The 19,871-nt window shown below is 39.9% G+C and overlaps 1 protein-coding gene across 12 annotated transcripts in view; it reads left to right on the top strand.

Annotated features, from left to right (window-relative positions):
- Positions 1-19,871, top strand: part of UTRN (utrophin) — a 448,326-nt gene that overhangs the window by 418,998 nt on the left and 9,457 nt on the right. For 9 of the 12 annotated variants that reach the window (XM_072965969.1, XM_072965972.1, XM_072965970.1 and 6 more), the window contains 7 exons: positions 4,150-4,188; positions 4,415-4,480; positions 5,578-5,643; positions 14,824-14,982; positions 15,376-15,616; positions 18,403-18,511; positions 19,730-19,822. In XM_072965969.1, coding sequence (XP_072822070.1) covers positions 4,150-4,188; positions 4,415-4,480; positions 5,578-5,643; positions 14,824-14,982; positions 15,376-15,616; positions 18,403-18,511; positions 19,730-19,822 — 773 coding nt within the window. The remainder of the gene's footprint in view (positions 1-4,149; positions 4,189-4,414; positions 4,481-5,577; positions 5,644-14,823; positions 14,983-15,375; positions 15,617-18,402; positions 18,512-19,729; positions 19,823-19,871) is intronic. The other 3 variants (XM_072965975.1, XM_072965977.1, XM_072965973.1) reach the window with 2 other exon arrangements.

Below are 19,871 nucleotides of genomic sequence, written 5' to 3' on the forward strand. Positions count from 1 at the left end.
ATCAGAGAATCGGAATAGTCCTCTCTATCCTAGCAGTCCATGTCTCAAAGATGTCAAAATACAGGGATAGACTATTTAGTTCAAAATTTTTTCCATATAAAACCTTGTATACCAGGGGCTTTGCTACATTTATGTCCTTTTTTTTTTCAAAGCAGCCAAGCTTTATAGTAAGCCTTATTTATCTCTCTATAGGTAATGTTACAGGTTTGCCTGCAGAAAGAAATATAATGCAGCTGTCTATGTAGCTAGATTGGTCCCAAAATGCCACATTTACATTTAAATACCAAAAAATACCAACTTTTGATAACTTTGATATGAACTCCGTGCAACTAAGATATATGCCTCCCAGTTATTTTTTTCCACCATCTACTTTAGAAGAAATTTTACTGAAGCAATTTCAATTGGAAGGACACTATTCACATACTTAAAATCGATAAGGAAAGGTAGTTTTTGGTCCCTTCTTTGTCTTGTGGGTATGTTTTTCCCCTTTTTTTCAAAAGGTCATAAGATAATGCATTCTTATTTGTTTTAGATTCTAATAAATAGGCTAACTATGCTGAGCACCTTCTAATAAAGACAAAATTGTACTTCTCGTGGTATCAGGTCTAAATAACCTTAGGAGTAACTGCCTGAGCATAGAATTATCACTCAGAGCTTCTATTTACAGGATAGTCTGGTACGTTGGAACTAGTGATGTGCCTTCCACTCTTTTGATAAACCATTGGCGTTTTATGTTCCAAATGCCTGCATCCTTCATATGAATCCTGCAGATAGATAGATCTTTTATACTCCTTTTAAGCAATTTTGATAATTTACCTTTCAGTGTCAAACTAATCACTGACATCAATCATTCTATTCTGAGTGACTCAGTTAAGTGAAAAAGAACAGAAAAATGTGCCAAATAATCGTGTGCTATGATTTTTGGCTGTAACTCTGAAGATGCTTCATTTCATCTAACATGAATTTACCAGTATTTTCAGTGAGAGGAAAACAAGAGAAAGAAAAGGAGTATAAGATTAAATCAGATGCCACAAGATCCTTTTTGGAAAAGATTTATGAGCTACTGTATACAGTGGGCAGGTTTTCTTCTTTTTTTAATCCTAGAACGCGTTCTTAGAGTCAGTATAGTTCATTTTTCTACTGAGCCCTTTCCAGTACAAGGCCACTTAATATTCTGGTGTAACAATTTATGTGAGTGGGTAGTAAAAAGTTTGATTTCATTTGTTCTTCTATTTGTGGGAGGAGAAGACTGGAGAAAAACCAGCGAAGTGGTAAATGTGTTGAAGTTATTTATGAAGCTGATTAGAATTTTCTTTTGCTTCTTTCTCTCTCACCTCTGAAAAATGACATGTCTTATCCTCCATCCAGTAATCATACGTGCATGCGTGCAAGGGATTTATGGAGAAAATGAGTTATTATTAAAAGGAGGTAAACAAAACCATGCCTAGGTTTATTCAATTAATTTTATAACAATTTATGCAATTTTTTTAAAAAATAAATCAACATAAATGAGTAGAGCTTGGTGAAAGAGTTACCATTGAAAATAAACCTGAGAAACAAGCTCAAATAATGGCAAAGTAATTTGAGAACTGAGAGAGATGTATTGGCTAAAAAGATAGGTTGGTTTCCCTGAAGACTAGGCGAACTCAAATAAACACCTCTCCCTGGTGTTGGTTAAGGTGGAATAGATGAGTTTCATGGTTTTTAAAGTTCTTACTGTAGCACGAACCAACTATGAGAGCACTGGCCTGGGAGGAAGTGACACCCAACCTGAGAACTGAAAGATTAATGGGGCCAAACGCTCAATGTTGGGTGCCCTGGGAGGAGAGGGAGAGTTTCCAGGCAAGGCAAACGTTTTAAAAAGCCAGAAGACAAGATTGTTTTGGAAACTGGGATGGGAAGCAGGGAACAGGGACAAGCAAGGAGAGTGACAAGAAAAGCAGGAACCAGATAATGGGCCACGTCAGCCATGCCAAGGAGTTTGGAGTTTATCCTGAGAGCAGTGGGGAGCCACCGAAGGTTTATTTGCTGGAACACGCGGGCCAGCACTTACTCTGCTCTGGGACAGTGGGACTTAAGAAGGTAAAATGATGGGAAGCGTAAGGAGCAGCCTGCTGAGAATGTAAGGCACTAGAAGAGTCACTACATTCTTCAAAGGAAGTCTGAGTGATGTTTCATACATTATTAAATGTATTTAGTAGGTTCTGAGTCCTTTCCTATTAGTGTGTGATTAACCAAAACACCCTGTTCAGCCACCACTCTGGGAAGCAGCGATAGGCTGCACTGTGAAGTCTAGGCGAACATGCAGATCGGTTTTACTTTTAACCCCCTTTAATCACAGATTCTAACTATGCAGGGAAAATACCGCCCTGTGTTTTTCTTGTAGAATTAAATGAGAAAGCTTATCATTTAACTTTTTTTTTCAACAAATCAAAGTACTGTGAAGTCATTAAAGCCTAAAGTTTGATTTTTTTAATCTTTATTTTTTCCCTTAGAAATTTTCGCAATATATAAAAAACCTTCTTTTGAGAAAGGTTCATTTCAGCTTTCTGCCTCTGCCATTCTTATCTTAGTTCAATGAATCACTATTGTGCTAACCGAATTAACTTTGCAGGAACCAGTCAAGCAGTTCCACACAGCTTTTCCAAGTTCGATTAAGACGAAAAAATACATAGTTTTCTCATGTTTCAAGCTCACGGCCAATGTTGCGGTACACTTGAATTTTAGCAATAATCTCTTGAGCAGTTACTATTTTTTAGAAAGTGTAGAGCAAATCATTTACCTGACATTTAACATCCATATTTCAGAGTTAATAAACAGTAGTGATGTAAAAAGGCTATTGAATACTGTGTTGTTTCATTGTTGTTGTATCATTTTACACATGGATAATTAAGTCTATTTACAGACTGGATGTTCTGACAAACCCAGACTGGATAAATGCCTATTTTTCAAAGTAGGTCCAAAGAGTCTTAGGTTTTTCATTCATGAAGATGACTTCCCATTTTCTTTTAATCTTTGCTATGCAGACATCAACATTTGCTTCCCAGTAGGAGATAATGAGATCATTAACTTTTTCTTAAGTATGTATCTATTATAGAAACAGGAGAATCAGGTAGCTCTAGACCTAGAAAAAATTAAACTTTCCTTCCTCTTTGTTTCAATCAGCATTAGCTTTTGCAGGGGACTTTTTCAATTAGACAACTGATTTTCTTTGGAACTTTAAATTTCCACATTCATCAGTATTTCTCTCCCTCTGCCCCCCTGCCAAAAAAAAAAAAGGTTAGAATTTGAACTAGCTTTTGATTAGGATCATCTGTTTTCAAACGGTATTGCATGAAAGCTTGGGGAGTTCTAGGCAGCTCTGTGAGATGGGAGGGCACCTCCAGGACTAGGAGGGATACGGAAAAATCAAGTTCCAGTCTCAAGCTCTGATTCAAGCAGCCCATATTTCTTTTCTTCAGTTTCATTGATTGGACTTCTGGATAAAATTTTATTTAAAGAAAGTGTATAGTGATGCAGAAAAGTTGCTTTCAGTTCTAGTGATAATGTGAAACTTTGGGCTGGGTGTAGAGAGGAGCATCTAGATTGTATCTTTTTTCAGTGTATTTGTGAGGTTGAAATACTCTGTGTACACCTGGATTTGGAATTTTACATTTAAAATTGGGCAAAGAATCAGAGAAATCTCATTTTATTGCAACTCTGCCATCAGTATATAATGTGGTCTTGAGTAATTAATGTTACCTTTCTGATCAGGGTTCTTCTCCAGAAAAAACAAAAATATGATTGCATCTCTCTTCAGTATATTATGGAACAGTATTTTAAAAATTATTCCATAATTTTCAGCTATTTTATAGCATTCTGTTTCTTTCTTCAGTAAGACTATTTAAAGATGTCTTTGCTGTCTATAACAAATGTCCTGTAATAGCTGTGAAAAGGCCCCGGCAGGCACTTAAATATACAGCATCTTCTCTAGAATAAACAATCACTTCTGTTACTTTTGATTTCTTCCTGGTGGACCTCAGGGCAACCAAATATAGGAGTGAAGGACAATTGGGAACGTCCCCCACCCCACCCTGCCTGCTGCTTTTGTCTTAAATTGCTCTAAAGTGTTTGTTCTGTGGTTTTTGTTTCCCTCTCCCCTCTTTGCAGTCCTATCACACTCATCAGTATGTGGCCAGAGCACTACGAGTGAGTATTCACAGCTCCATATGCACAAGGCGGATGTTCTGATCAGTTTTATTAGCATGCGGTGATTACTAAACTCCTGTTCTAAAATAATAGTTCTGCCTCCTGGGTAACAATCCTAGTGGTTTGTTTGCATGGCAAATTCATTATGTAACTAAGCTAACATTCCTAATCGTAACATCGATCAATATTTGGGCATAAAACTGTTTCTTTGCTTTCTCTTTTATAGCCCCTCACAGTCTCCTCAGCTGTTTCATGATGATACCCATTCAAGAATAGAACAGTATGCTACTCGGTAAGAAACTCTGGGACGAGCCCTCTCCTGCTCCACCACTCAGAATGTCTCTCTGTATTAATCTTCTGTCATTAACATGCCTTGATTTAAGGAATGTCGTTTTGCAGGAGTCATGGTGTTTGAAATCTGGGCTTTCAGCTTTCCAAATTGTAATTTGCACTTTACCGAACACCTGCTACACATCCTTTGGAGGAAATCTCCATAGGATGTGATTACTGAGCTCATGAGAATCCAGACACTGTGCAAGCAGGATTTAGAGAATGTAACCCAGTTTCAGTGAATGAAAGTAGGGATTGAAAGTGTTCTCAGGAGATGGTGCATGTATGAATTACATTATGTAATTAAATTTATGCTAATTCTTTATTATAGGGGTTTATTTTAGAGTCCCCAAACAATATAAAGCATACGCTGGTATTGATGTGTACAAATTCTCAGGGAAAAAAAAAGTATATACCAAGTATTGGTGATACTAGTAACTAGTTACACCTTAAAAGGTTAGTTTAAGCAATAAAAACAGTAACATTTGAACTGAGTCTTGGCCACATCGAATTTTGGGGAAAAGCCAAGGTTGGATTAATGGAAAAACATACTCAAAAGCGTTGAACTAGGAAAGAACATAGTTTATTTAAAGGATTGCAGGTGGAGAAAGGGGAAAGGACAAGAAGGAGTGAAGGGGCAGAAACCGAAGCCAGATAATGAGGAGCCCACTTCCTAAGGAATAGGGTTCTGTTCTTAGATAAACGAAGTCAAGTAAAGTCTTTTCCACATGAGAGGGACATAGTCAGACTTGTGTACAAATGAAGACTGGCTTAGGATCTGGGAGACTTTTAGAAGTCTAGGTCTATTAGGAGACTGTATAACATGATATATAACATACATATTTTAACATAATATAGGAGACGATCCCTTGGTAAGGCAGTGATGATAGAAGTATAACTTGACATTAGATGTTGTTTTGATTGCAGTCCTGTGAGGGGATTTTGACCGTTCTGTATTTTGTGAGAATTAGGACAGTTTAGGAAAGACTGCGAATACACCACCAGTTGACTCTGCCCTGTGTGGCCACGTTCTCTAACTGCCTTGTTTCCACTTCTCAGACTGGCCCAAATGGAACGGACTAATGGGTCTTTCCTCACGGACAGCAGCTCTACCACAGGAAGCGTGTAAGTAAATCATGAAATGAGTGATGACTGGGGCTCCTGGTTCTCGTTTTGTGGCTGTCGGAAATAATCTACATTGATTGTGGCTCTGAATTTTGATCCCAATCAAAATTGATAAGTGTGGTTATAAAAATGCCTGCATAGATTTTATGCTTTCAAGCCATAATAGTATAATTTGGATATGTTTATTTATTTAGTTTCATACGAGTTAATGAAAAAAACCCTACGATTGGCAACTTATCTACCTCTGAAAAATCAGATTGTTTTATTTATAAATACAGGTGTAGATCTTCATTCCATTTGTCTCATAGTTTGTGTTAATTTAACGAATGTAGTTCCACAGAATATGTGCCCTGCTATGAAATCCTTTTCCTTCCATGTGCCCCCGTTTTCTCCATAATCCCTGCCATTTGGCAGTTACGACCCACACACTTGTGGGCATATATATACTTCCCACCCTTCATTGAAAAGTGTTAACTCCTCTGCCAATATTGTATTTTATTAGCAACCAGGAAAAGCCCCGTGAACTTCAGAGTACTTTTTAAAAACCTTTCTAGGCAGATATTTTATCTCTGATCCTCCCTCTGTTGTGTGACATCTTGCTTTTAAAACTTTTCCCACCCTCTACCACCTTGAAATTAACATTTTAAATTCTAAATGATGCCTAAAAAGATTTCAGTAGTGTCGAGTTTACTTGACTCACAGAGCTTCATTGTGGTTTGGATCTGGTGGGAAGCTGTCAAGTAGCCAGGAATGTTATAGTACTCCGGTGTTTTAAACTAAAAAAGACCATGGAGAGAGCCAAGTTGAAATACCTTCGGCAGTCTGATATAGAATATTTTCTTGTCAATATTTTAAAAAATTGTTTTATTATCATTAACCTTACCAAGAAAAGTTTTCAGGAGATTCTTCAGTTTTTAAATTTCAAAGATTAGCATGTTAATACTTTATAATAATGTAGTAGTGATTTGTACATTATTATTAATGTACTGTGAGTTTGGAACAATTCCCAAACCAAGATAGTAGCATATTCATCATGTTTGTTTCATATTTAATCTCCTAGTATGTAATTCATGTAAAATAGCTGAGTATCTTGAGCATCCTAAATCAACATAATGTCCACCAAGGTTGGCAAATGGCTAAAAAATTAAACAAAGTCAAAAAATGATCATTAAAACCAAAATAATTAAAACCAAATTTAAATTCTTTAAAATGTGTTTGTCATACCTTGTGTAAACAGAGTAAAAGCAGTGCTCAAATTTAATATGTGCTATCTTCAAATCAGAATAAACACTATTTTCAAATTTAGCACTAATGTCTGAGAAAAGAAAAAACAATCAGATGATTAACGGCTGAATACATCTTAATATACTGTCAGTAGATACGTTAACTCATTCACCCATCCAGCAAATATTTACTGCATCCCTACCTTGCAGTGGTGTGCTGGAGCCAACTGTGAGAGCTGGTTGGTAAATATGCCAGAAGTTTGTAAATTGTTGGTTAAACAGAGCTATTGTTAGAAACTTGTTTGTGTGCACTTTGCAATTCAATAGCTTAGATTAAAATAAAAACAAAAGTAAGACTCAAAACTCATCAGGTCCTAATTATGTTCCTATATTTTATTGCTATGTATGTTCTTGGGGGTGTCAGGTGGTGTGTAACTGTGTATCTTTTCCCAGCTCCACGTTTAGTCAAGTCACTAGCTTAATTTGGCCTTGATGAAAGTATTTTAAGCCGTAAAAATTTAAAATGCTTCACATCAGGGCCTTTTAATTTACTTATCTTTTAGAGAGCTTGCTTTTAAACATTGAGCAACACACCGCGGCCACGCACCCAGTGCTGTAAAGGTCTGCAGAGGTAGATCCTGTCTTCACGAATCTTACAGACTAGAGGAGATAAGTGCTCCCACAGGGGCGCAGCATGGCGAGGGAATACTGTAGGAGGCAGAATAATGGGCCCCCAAAGTCCACATCCTAATCCCTGAAACCTGTGAATGTGTCACTTTACATGGCAAAGGGAACTTTGCCCGTGTGATTGAATCAAGGATCTTGCGATGGAGTGGGCCCGATGTTATCACAAGGGTCTTTGTAAGAGGGAGGAGAGTCAGAGGTAGCACAGGAGAGGTAACTGTGGAAGCAGAGGTCAGACATAGAGATTTTACAGAGGCTACTCTGCTGGCTTTGAAAATGAAGGAATGCAGGTGGCCTCTAGGTGCCGGAAAAGGCAAGGAAACAAACTCTCCTCTGTATGAGGTTAAATTAATAGTGTAAGAACATGTAACCACTAAAGAGAAATTGTTTTCCAGTTACTGGTGTATTAATATTTTCTTAATGAATGTGTTAGCAAATCTTATTTTGATAAAACCAATCTGGCAGTTCTTTGCTCTTTCACAGTTTGAACTACTGAGAATTCTGGGATTCTTTTCCCATAACGTGCAAGGGTTCTGCCGTTCAGGTGAGAATGCTAACAGGGACTCAACCATTGAAGCCCTACTCTGGACCTAAAATCCAATGGTTTAACATGAAATGGTCACCTTTTCTCCCTTAAATGTATAATATTTACTTTTAAAATATTTTCATTTAAATCTGTACTATTGACTTGACAAAGTGAAAAAGTATTACTGTAATAAATCCCTTTTCTCCCAGTGGGTTGATGATCTCAGTGAGGATGATGATTATCTCCTTTGGGCTCCTCATGATTTATGAGAGCAATTTCCTCATCTTATAATTTAGCATCTTGGATCGCAGGCTACAGGAAGAAATGTTCACTCTCTTAGAAAGACACAGTGTGATCCTTCTTTGCTTCCGGCGTGGATCAAAGCTTGTCTGTTCCTTCCAGGACCTTATTGTCATAGCAGGAGATATGTGTGCAATATATTCTAACACCTGGCCTTTTCCTGGACGTTTCCTAAGGCCCCTGCACCCGGAGGGTCATGGTACAGTCCCCGGAGATAACAGATGACAGTTTCCAGGGCCACCTAACAGGATTGCTGTCTTCTGGATGAAGGGTCGGTGGCTTTTCAAGGCAATCATGGCTCTTTTTGTTTTATACTCAGGTCTGTCTTGAGACAAATCAACATCAAAGTATTAGCAATTTTTATGGCTGTTCTTGGGAAAGATTAAAAAACCAACTCAAAGTGCCTTAAGCAAAAAAAAAAAAAAAAAGGGAAAAAAAGGCATTTTAACAGACTTCCAAAATATTCTTGTAATTTTTCTTTCTTGAATCCACCTTACCCCCAGGCCTTCTTGAGTTGAGGTTTTTGTATATTCTGAGCTGAGGTGTAAAAATATTATTCAGCTTCTCCTGAATAATGATGATGATGATGATGGTGCAAAAACAGCCCCATCTCTTCCTTGGTATAGAGCCTCTTAAGAGCCAGGCTCATTCTAAGCCCTCTGCCCATCTTCACTTGTTTAATCTTCACAGAACCCTTTGAGATGATACTCTTGTTCCACCATTTTACAGATGAGGAAGTTGAGACCCTGCAAGGTGATAGAGCTTGCCGGGGCTCTTGCAGTCAGTAAGTGATGGGGCTAGGGTTCGGACTCAGGCGGCCTGGCTGTCGGCGTGGACATCCAGACCACGCCTGACCACCCTCACTGTGCTGCCTCAGCCGCTCCGGGAAGGGAGGGCTTCCCCCCCCCGAGGGAGCGCTGCAGTAGAGGTGGTGGGAGGGTCAGAGCATCTGCAGATCTTTCCAGTCCTCCTGGAGGCCATCACTGTCCTTATCCCCATTCTGCCCGTGTCCATCCGTGCCCCAGCTGCACAGTCCACACCTAACAAGAGGATTTTGTAAATTCAACGTTTGCAGGCTCAATCTCCTAAATTTGGTTTTGGGTCATCTCCACCATAGGCAATAATATAGCCTTACTCTTTGAGGTACGCATTTTGAGTTTAACTTGTAATTCTCTCTTAATCACCCAAGACCTTTTTATTCATTTGTATCTTCAGAAGCAACCATCCTACCCTGCAGTGTGAGCCTTCTCTGTCCCGTAAATTGGCCTATGAGCCAATTTCTTGTCTCCTCACAGCGCTCACCTTCTGTGAAACTGGTTAATTTGTTGCAGCTCCATGCATCATGGGCTGCTGCCTCCCCAGCCTGGATATGAATCAGTCTCAAGGCTTTTTACCCCTAAATAAACCCAATTCCCAGTACTCCCTTTTCCCCTGGACTCTGGACAATTTAAAAGGGCGTTAACTTTAAGGATACTACTTTTCTCTCAAGGAGGAATTGAGCAACCATGTCTGAGAAAGAGACAGGACCCAGGATAGTCTTAGTTACTGCCATCAGGATGCCTCACTCCATCTGCAGCGTGCCCTTGAGTGACACTGTTTTATGTGGAAGGATCAAATTGGGCAGGGGCAGGGGGACGGAGGCTGGCCTGGTTTGCACTCACTTTGCTGTTTGCAGCTCTGAAGCCTGGAACAAAACAAACCTTTAAAGGAAGGAAATTATTGTTATTTTTATTTATATTGTGCCTGTTTTCAAAAGGTCATTGTATGAATCACAATTCTTTTTTCATTGGCTATGTACTGATTTTGTAATCTAGATAGTGTTTACTATTCATGACTTAAATATGGTATAATTACATTCCATCTAATGGTATTTCATTGATGCGGACCTATATTTTGGTGACATTTTCTGTTTTAGCACTGGGCACACTATTGATGTTAAATGACCTTAATCTGGTACCTCATGGCTGTCTGCATTTAAAGAGTGTGCTCTTGGTCTTCATTATATATAATTAAGAACTAGAATGTATCTATTTTCATATTTAACTTTTATCCCAATAGTCTGTGAAAACCACTTAAGACTAAAATTATATGTTATATACAAATGATATTTAAATTCTTATCTTTGTAAAAATTGCTTTAATTTCCTTCCAGATACCTTACTGAAAGAACGTAATGATAGAGGACATGATGATAATTATATTAAAAGTAAAAATAATGTTAATTGCCCCATCAAGTTCCCAAAAGAAATGAATCTGTATACATGTTGGCAATAGGATGCATCTCAAATCTAATTTTGACTCTTTTATGTATATATTTGTTTCACTGTGGATACTCCCAAAATACTTAAAACAAGTATTTAGTTGCTGTTAATATTGAGCACTAAGTATAATTCCTGAGGTCAAGTGCCCACTGGGGTAAGTGTTCTAAGGGCATGAATGGTCTCATGGTGCTTGTGATATGGAAGGGGCTCTGTGGTGGGGGGGCCTGTGATCCAGTCATAGATCTGCCAGGGAGCTTACAGGACCCAAGCTTTCCTTTAATTCTTCTTTGTAGTTCTTCTTCTTCTCCTCCTCCTCTCCCCACTTCCCCTTCGCTTCCTCCTCCTCCTCCTCCTCCTTCTTCTTCTCCTCCTCCTCATTTAACTTTTACTTTGTGCGGGGGGCCACTCATGACCTGAGGGCTGCCGAGCACAGAAACTGGGCCTAAACTCCCAGAGTGCGGGGCGTCAGGCTCTAAGGCTGATTGAGCAAAGACAATCTCTGTCCCGCCACCCCTTTGTTAGAAAAACAGCAGGTGCATTTGGAGTCGGAAAAACATCTTGATGCCATTGAGTTATTAAGAACAAGAGCTTCTGGAAAGAGAGATACAATTGGCCACAAGTTAGTGATCTTTGCCTGAAAGAACAATCACTTGAGCTAATGATACACGAGTCATTATGTTAGCCTAAAGGAACAATAATCTTAGTCTATGATCTTAGCTTTTGGGGATCAGTCAATCTTGGTGTATGGAACAGTAAACAATGATAATGATTTTAGTGCGCACCATTAATGTACCCTGAAGAACAATACCTGTGCCTACGTGCAAGAATGCACAAGGTAGTCACTTGAATTTGTATAAATTAACTGCCTGAAATAAACTTGAGGTCCACTCTTGACCTAGCGTCTTGCGGGCTAGAGTGAGACCCTCTCAACCCCACCTTTTAGTCTTGTCTTTCTTTCTCAGTCCTGCAGCACAGGTTTTCTGGACCTGATCGATTGTCGGCAGGCTCCGACAACTTTGGTCTTTAATTTTCTTGAGGTGAATTATTCATAAGAATCATCTAATTATTTTTTTAACCAATATGAGAATCAGTTTACCTCTTATTTATCGCAGTATCTGAGATCACCATCTAATTTTGTTTCCTGTTTTGCATCATCCTTGCTCTTTGTTTTGCTCTATGGACAAAGTGTTTTACTGTACGTTTATGTGACCTGGCTGGTCCTGAATGGCTAGGTTGGGACTCTACACATTGTCCATTGTCTTTGGACATTAACTATTATGGAGAGTAGGAGGCTAACCCTTTTTTCTTTCTTTGCAAATGATTTACTGTTTTGTTTTCATTTCTGGCTGACTGCTTGTGATGCTTTATCCTGAATAGATACAAATTTCACTGGGATGTATGTGAACATTCTTCTTTTGTTATTATTTCTTTTTTGGATACTCAGTCTTTTTAGTTTCTATACTCGTCTTTTTCAGCCTGAGAAATATTTACTAATGTTCTGCTGTACTCTTCCTTTGCTTTTACTTTATTTTTTATTTTATTACCTATTTTGTACCCTCTGTATCTTTATACTTTGTCCTGTCCATATATTAGATCTGTACTTTTTGTCTTCTCTTATTATGGCCTCTCTCTTCATTTAAACTGGGTGAAGTGAGTCTTGTCATCCTTAGCAGCTAAGTATTGTCCCCGTGGTGTTGATGCATTAGCCTCATAGTCTTCTCTGCTCCTTCATAATGCAGTTCGCCTTAGGGTATTGGCCATTTATTCCCTATCAGGAAAATACCCTCCCCTACCTCCAAACACACAGGCACAGACCTCCTTGCCAGGTTTCTGTTTGATTTCACTACATGGGCATCCTAGGAGCTCTGGGTTCATGCTTTCAAGCACTGCTCCTCTGCAGTGATGCAGGACCCATTCTCTTCTCTTACTGCCATCCTTCTAAATTTAGGAGCAAGCCTGAAATTCTTCCAGAATCTCCCTTATTTATTTCACAGTGATACCACATTTTTGCAGGACCAGTAATCAAATAATTGTTCCACAGTTTATTTCAGTTCTTTGCATCAGTGTCTTATTTCCAGTTTCTAGCTCTTCCAGTTGTAAGAGTCCTGCTCCTCCTTCTTCTGAGGTTAGGTAGGTTTGCTGATAAAGGAAGCAAAGTAAATCAACAGGTGGCTCATTTGAACCTCTGCTTTGGCTGTTTTGCAGGCCGAACACTCATTATTTGCATTTGCTTCTTCATACTGCTCTGATCTCAATGCACAGGACACGCCTTTTCTAAGAATTCACTACCTCTCAGATGCAATTTCATGTCTCCTCTTTATCAGAGTCAATGGCGATAATACAGGTTTGGATTTTCAAATTAGACTCTGGCAACCGAAATAAATGCACAGCCTAAAAGTTGAGAGTCGTATTTTATTTGGCAGGAGGACTCGAGCTGGGATGACAGCCTCTCAGATGGCTCTGGGGGACTGCTCCGAAGAGGTAGGGGAGGAGCTAGGATACATAGGGGCTTTACAACAAAGGCCAGGTAGTTGGAACAATAAAAGATTACTTGTTATCTAAAGAAAACCAGGCATCTCAAGTTAAAGAATCTAGTGCTTTTCCATGTATGGGAGGAAGCAAACATTTGGGCTCATTGAATTCATTCTTTGGACAAGCATGTAGCTATCTAGGGCCAGTATCCTGTCCTTTATTATTCTGAGTGCCCTCAGAGTGCACCATTGTGAGTGGCTGCAGAGGCTGAGCTGCAGGCTTGTCTTCACTGGGGGGTGTCGGCAGCCACTGATGACTTGATGGTTTCAGCATTCTTTGTTTACTGATATGGTTTGCAATATTTTTCGTTCACAAGTCACAGAATCAGAGACCTCACCCAGTATCAAGCATTGCTCATCAGCTCCAGGGCTTCAGCAAAAGGTCCAGAACTGCCTGCGCCACTAGGTTCCTTCTGGCTGCATTAGGATGTGCTCTGACCCCAGTGTGACAGATGAGGTCTCCAAGGAATATTTGCAGTCGTATCACTTACACAGAAGGGAGCTGGTTCAGCATGGATTGGCTCCATTTTATCCTTTGATAGCTATATAACTTACAAAATGTTTATCTGAAGCCATATCCTATACAAATCCATAGATTCCAAGATTTGTTTACCAAAAGCCATCAAAACAGACCAAGTCCAGGCTGCTAACGGTATTCTATAGCAGGATTCTGCTGCTAGCATTAGCTAGGAGGTTTGTCGTTTGCACATTTACAAGATCTGCCTGGATCTCTGGTAAAAGAAGGGAAGGGATTCCAGGCTTGCCGATAAGCATTTCCTTCCCATAAGCACGCTTGCTTTGTTATGCTTCTGTTTCTGTCAATCATTAGGTTTGACCACATTATTAATATGTCTAGTTCATTATAAAAGTGGTTAGAAAAGTGGGAGAACCCAAGTGAATTAAATGTAGTTTCTTGTTTAAAGGAGAATGGTTGATCCTATAAATGATGTGTCAATAACATTAAGTAAAATATCTGTAGCTATTTTATTAAGATCTACAATTATAATTTGTGCTAAGTTATTTACCTGAAAGAATAAAAGGATTATCTTCTACCATCTTTTGGGTTACAAAGCATTACAGAATTGCTGTTAACCACATGCTAAAGACAGTGAGATCAACTAGTTGATTGGAACTGTTTTAACAAAATGCTATAAACTGGGCAGCTTATAAATGACAAACATTTATTTTTCCTAGTTCTGGAGGCTGGGAAATCCAAGATCAAGGAGCCAGCAGATTTGGTATCTGATAAAGACCACCCCTCCCCACTCCACTCCACCCCTGTTCATCTTGCAGTTCCCTCCTATGGCAAAAGGAGGAAGCGAGCTCTCTGAGGTCTCTTTTATAAGGACGCTAATCCTATTCATGGAGGCTCCACCCTCATGACCTAATCACCTCCCAAAAGCCACACACCATTATACTGGGGATTAGGTTTCAACAAAGGAATATGGGGAAGGGGAAACAAACACTCCGTGTATAGCAGTTTACTTTTGATTAACAGCCTTTGAGCCTACTCTTTTGGCATTGTTACAGGGACACGGAGCTTTAAGGCAGGCTTGGCCCAGCAGCTGTCCTGACCATCATTGTTTCTATTTCTCTTATGTCCAGACATCCATGTCCAGATGTGAGCCTTTGCATGTGTCTCCTTTGTCTCTCCAGGGAGGACGAGCATGCCCTCATCCAGCAGTACTGCCAGACGCTCGGAGGGGAGTCCCCGGTGAGCCAGCCCCAGAGCCCAGCTCAGATCCTGAAGTCAGTAGAAAGGGAAGAACGCGGAGAACTGGAGAGGATCATTGCTGACCTGGAGGAAGAACAAAGGTGCGCTAGACCTGGGAGAGGAGGTTTCCCCTGTGTCACCCTGGGAAAACTTCTGATGGAGGATTCTTTCATATGCACTTCCACGTGGCCCTTACCCATTCTCTTTCAGGACCATTGTCCAGGAAGTGCAGTGGAGGCAGAGTTTTGGAGGACACTAACATGCTGGGCTACTGGCTGCAGCTGACAGCTACATTTCAGGGTTCAGGAATGATGTCTGTTAGAACGCGTGCTTATTTGCAGCTGCAGTTTTATTCATGCTTGCTTCTCTCATTGTTAGAAATGTTTTTACCTATAAGGAAATACATAGCATGGGCGACACTGAGGCTCAGGGACAGTTTTGGAGAGACAGTGATGTACACAACACTAATTCCAGTTTTCCCTTCTCTGCACTAGAAATCTGCAGGTGGAATATGAGCAGCTGAAAGAGCAGCACCTGAGAAGGGGCCTCCCTGTCGGCTCCCCTCCAGACTCTGTTGTTTCTCCTCATCACACGTCTGAGGATTCAGAACTCATAGCAGAAGCCAAACTCCTCAGGCAGCACAAAGGTCGGCTGGAGGCTAGGATGCAGATTTTAGAAGATCACAATAAGCAGCTGGAGTCTCAGCTCCACCGACTTCGGCAGCTGCTGGAGCAGGTAGAGTGTGCAGGACGTGGCATCGCCCCTCCCCACGCTGCCCCCCCCAGGCCCATCCCCCAGGGGCTGGGTCCCAGGGTCAGTAGAGGGGTTCATTTCCGGTTTCTCACCTCCATAGGTAAACTGGCTTAGAAGTACCTCCTCAAATATTATAAGCATTAAATCCTCACTGTCACCAAAAAATATGTTTCCCCAGCTTAAGATGGAATTGCTCATTCTTCTTTAACACTGAAATCTATCTCAGCTCTGCATAGTTTAAGGGAAAAGATCCTATAACATACATCTGCATAAATTATATTTGGGAAACATCTGTGGAGATTAAGGGAAAGGAAGTGACCTGAACCCTTTGTGTTAAAGTCTCCTTCCAATGAGCCGTTTTCAAGAAATTAAGTAACAGATGTTTATTAATTTGCAGCTGTTATTTCCTAACATGGCACCAGGTTTTATGGCAGTTGTTTGCAAACTTTCTTGACGATAAAAAAATACAACTTGCATTATGATGAATGCGTACACGTATAAGAAATACAAAATACTAATTGCTGTTATACAGAAATGCTGTCTCTTATTTTCTATTTTTTCCCTTCCTTCTTTCTTCCTCCCTTCCTTCCTTCTTTCCTTCCTTCCTTCCTTCTCTCCTTTCTCTATTCCTCTGCTTCTCCCTCCCTCCCTTCCTCCCGTTTTTTCTATCTTTCTTAGTGCTAATCAGGACCTACCAAATCAATTTTATAACTCATCAGTGGGTAATAGCCTACAATTTTGAAAAACACTGTTCTTTAAGATATGAGAGAAGCATCAGATAGAATTTCTGCCTTTTTGTTCCCTGCAGTCTTGTTAGGGACCATAACAAAATGATATATAGCAAGATAGTATCATCTGTAAAGACAACACACTACAGAGAATTAAGTACCTGATTACATCTAAAAGTTAGAGACTAGGAATCATGTCAGAACTAGCAGGGAAGATGCCTTTGTGGCAGGTGCTTATTGTGTAGAATCCTAGCAAATGGGCCTGCAACTTCTCTCTCTTGAAGAATCCCTGACATCAACATTCATGTCATCTTCTGCCTCTTTCTCTGGCCTGTGTGTAGTGTGGGGCCCCAAGGCAGCGAATAGTAATGCCTTTCTCCAGAAATGATCTCTTGAATCAAAAGTAGAAACAACTTCACTGGAATTTGACACAACACTGTAAAATGATTATGAATCAATAAAAATGTAAAAAAAAAAAAGTAGAAACAACTTTCTCTCCAGCGATTTTTCTCAAATTTTAGAAAAACTGTCTTTTCATCATTGCTATCAGTATCTTTTAACTTGTCAGAATCATTCAAAACACTGTAATTTTTGCATTACCTACACAGTGAGCCACAGATCACTCCTTGTATTTTGGCCATTTACTTTCTATAGGTCTGTCAGTGTTTCAGACTTTGCGTGAGACGGTCTGGGGAAGGTATACTTTAGAATTGTGCATCATTCGAAAATAAGTAATTGTTCCCCCAAAGCCTGCCTGGCTCTCTCCAAGTCCTCTGGATTGTTTGGTTTTGACCCTGGTGCCACTCCTGTGCGTTGGGAAAGCTATGTTGTTAGTATTGTGAATTTGACGTTTCCGAGCGGTGCCTGAGTGAGGGAGGGCTTTTCTCTTGAAATCTCTTATTTAGAATATGAAGGATTAGTGTTAATGCGAACCAGTACCTAGGTCGCATTGTTGTGGAAGAAAGCTGTGCTTGAAAACTGTTTGCCGTGGCCTGCTTGATGCTCTTAGGGAGACAGAGGCTCTTTGCTCACCCTTCCGCCCACCCCACCTGCCTCAGACAGAGCTGCCTAATGGCCGCTGCTCCTTCAGATTGCACAGGAATGCTTTCAGAGATATCGGAAATCTAAATGGCTCTGTATATTCCAGACTGTAGGGCTCTTAACTCTTCTTAATGAGTTAGCACGAATGCCAGAAGTTGATGGAAAATTCAACACTGATAGTAAAATCTAGCGAAAGTACCAGGCTCCAGCTAATATGGATTTAATGGGAAAAGCGGCATCGGAAGCATGGTAACTTCAGCATTCCCCACACAGTGGAGCACGCTTTTCTGATTCGACTGTGTGCTTTTCAATGTATCCATCGCCATTTCAAACTCTGTGCCTTTGTGAAATATGTATTAGGTGTCAGATCCTGTTCTGATCGCTTTAGGAATAGTAATGGGTCGCCTCCCTCACAAACCCTCTGACACAGGCCCTCTTATCACCACCCCTACTTTATAAATGAAGAATCCAGGTCACAGACAGTTGCAGAATTTGCTCAGAATTACACAGCTCTGATGACCGAGTTCTAAGCAGCTGAATCCAAAATCATGCTTTTAACCACTCTCCAGTATTGCCCTTAAATATTGACTTAATAAATAAATAATAAATGAGCTGATTTTGAAATTGAATAAATTTACTGTATGAGAAGCAGTGCTAACTTTTCAAAGATGAATGGAACATGCTTCTAAATTCACTTGATTAACATAAAAATAATAGAACAATTAAGGGATGAAACTGATATTGATACATAAATCTTGCCATATAACCAAGTAAGTTCTTCAGGGTGCCCAAACCAGAAGGAAAGGGCCACTTGGTCCTTCTATGAATACTGGTGAATCCACCCAATTGATGCTAAAATGTATTTGAAAATGTCTGAGGGCAAAGGGCCCTTTGTGATTCATTTATCCAAGGTCAGGGAGGGGAAGTTAGAAATGGAAATGTTGTCTTTAATAGTTGTTTGAATCCTTCCTCTGTGCTAACCTCTGAATGTGGTTCCAGCCCGAATCTGATTCCCAAATCAACGGCGTCTCCCCCTGGGCTTCACCTCAGCAGTCGGCACTGAACTACTCACTGGACCCGGACCCCAGCCCACAGCTCCACCAAGCAGGTCTGTGTCCCCGAGACTCGGCCCCTCCCTTCCCTGGTCTACTCTGGGCTTTGCCATTTGTTTGCTTTTCATTTTAAATAACATTCTTACACATAGGTGCCTAAGGGCATGAAGGAATTTGCACTCTTTTGGTCTCAGCTGAATACAAAGCCGTTTTAACAGTACCAAAACAAACATTTTGGGATAATAAACTATAATGCACTTGCTTATATAAGGTGTAGTGGTGGACTGAATTTTGATGAAAGATGAAAAAGAGCTCTTTCCTGTTGGGATGAGCAATAATTTATTTTTTCTTTGCTTTAGGAACGATTCTTTTTTTTTTCCCCAATAAATTCCACCTCTAAAATTTCATATTTGTATACACTCAGAATAAAATACTAAAGAATGTTACATCAAACATGGTTTTCTCTGCCCAGGTCTGCGGACTCAGTGGTCTGCTTTCTCCCTCCTAGTTCCTGCAGACATTGCCGCCTCTCCCACCTGCATCTGAGGCTGAAGTCCCACTCAGCTTGTCATTGGCCACAATGGGGACCTGTCACTGCTGCTAGGAAGGGCTCTGTCAGCCAGGCTTTCTGGAGTGACATTTTGTTATTGATGAAATTCAGGCTCTAAAATTCTACTGAGGACCACATACTTTAACCATATTAATTTGTTTATGGGGTATCTTTTGCCACATTTATCAGAAGAAAACCCAAAATACTAATATAATTTTAATTTTTGAATAGGAGAATTATTTTGCTATTGATTATAGGGTTAAAAAAATCAGAATAAAAAGTATCTCATAAAATACATCTAGTTTTGTGGCAGTGTAAGCTAGCCTATGCTAAAGTCTCCAAAAAGAAGAAAAGAAAAAGAAATTGGTGGAATGTCTTTCTCATATAAAAAAATATTTACAATGCAAAATGGTGGGGAATTCTAACTAATAAACTGAAATAATATGACTCTAGTATTTATTTTTTTCACTCATAAATTTTCCCCTGGCACATGGAATCTTTCAATAGAAACATCTAATAGATATTAATTATGTAAAATCTGTTACCACAAATTAATACAAAAATGGTTTTGGAATTTTCACCTGAAATTATCCTTTTTATAGAGAACTGTTTTCATATTGATCTTTAGAGGCCAGTACTAGTATTTTCTCCCTAAAGTTGGGTTTTGGTGGAAGCTGGACATTTATTTCTGAATGTCTGTTGTTCTTTTTATCTGCTGTCACAGCACCAGAGGACCTGCTGGCTCCCCCTCATGACACCAGCACGGACCTCACAGAGGTCATGGAGCAGATCAACAGTACGTTTCCATCTTGCTGCCGTGAGTATGGACCATCATAAGCAACTGCTGTGCTTTTTCCTTCCATTTC

Source organism: Vicugna pacos, chromosome 8 (assembly GCF_048564905.1).
Source record: "Vicugna pacos chromosome 8, VicPac4, whole genome shotgun sequence".
Lineage (NCBI taxonomy): Eukaryota > Metazoa > Chordata > Mammalia > Artiodactyla > Camelidae > Vicugna > Vicugna pacos.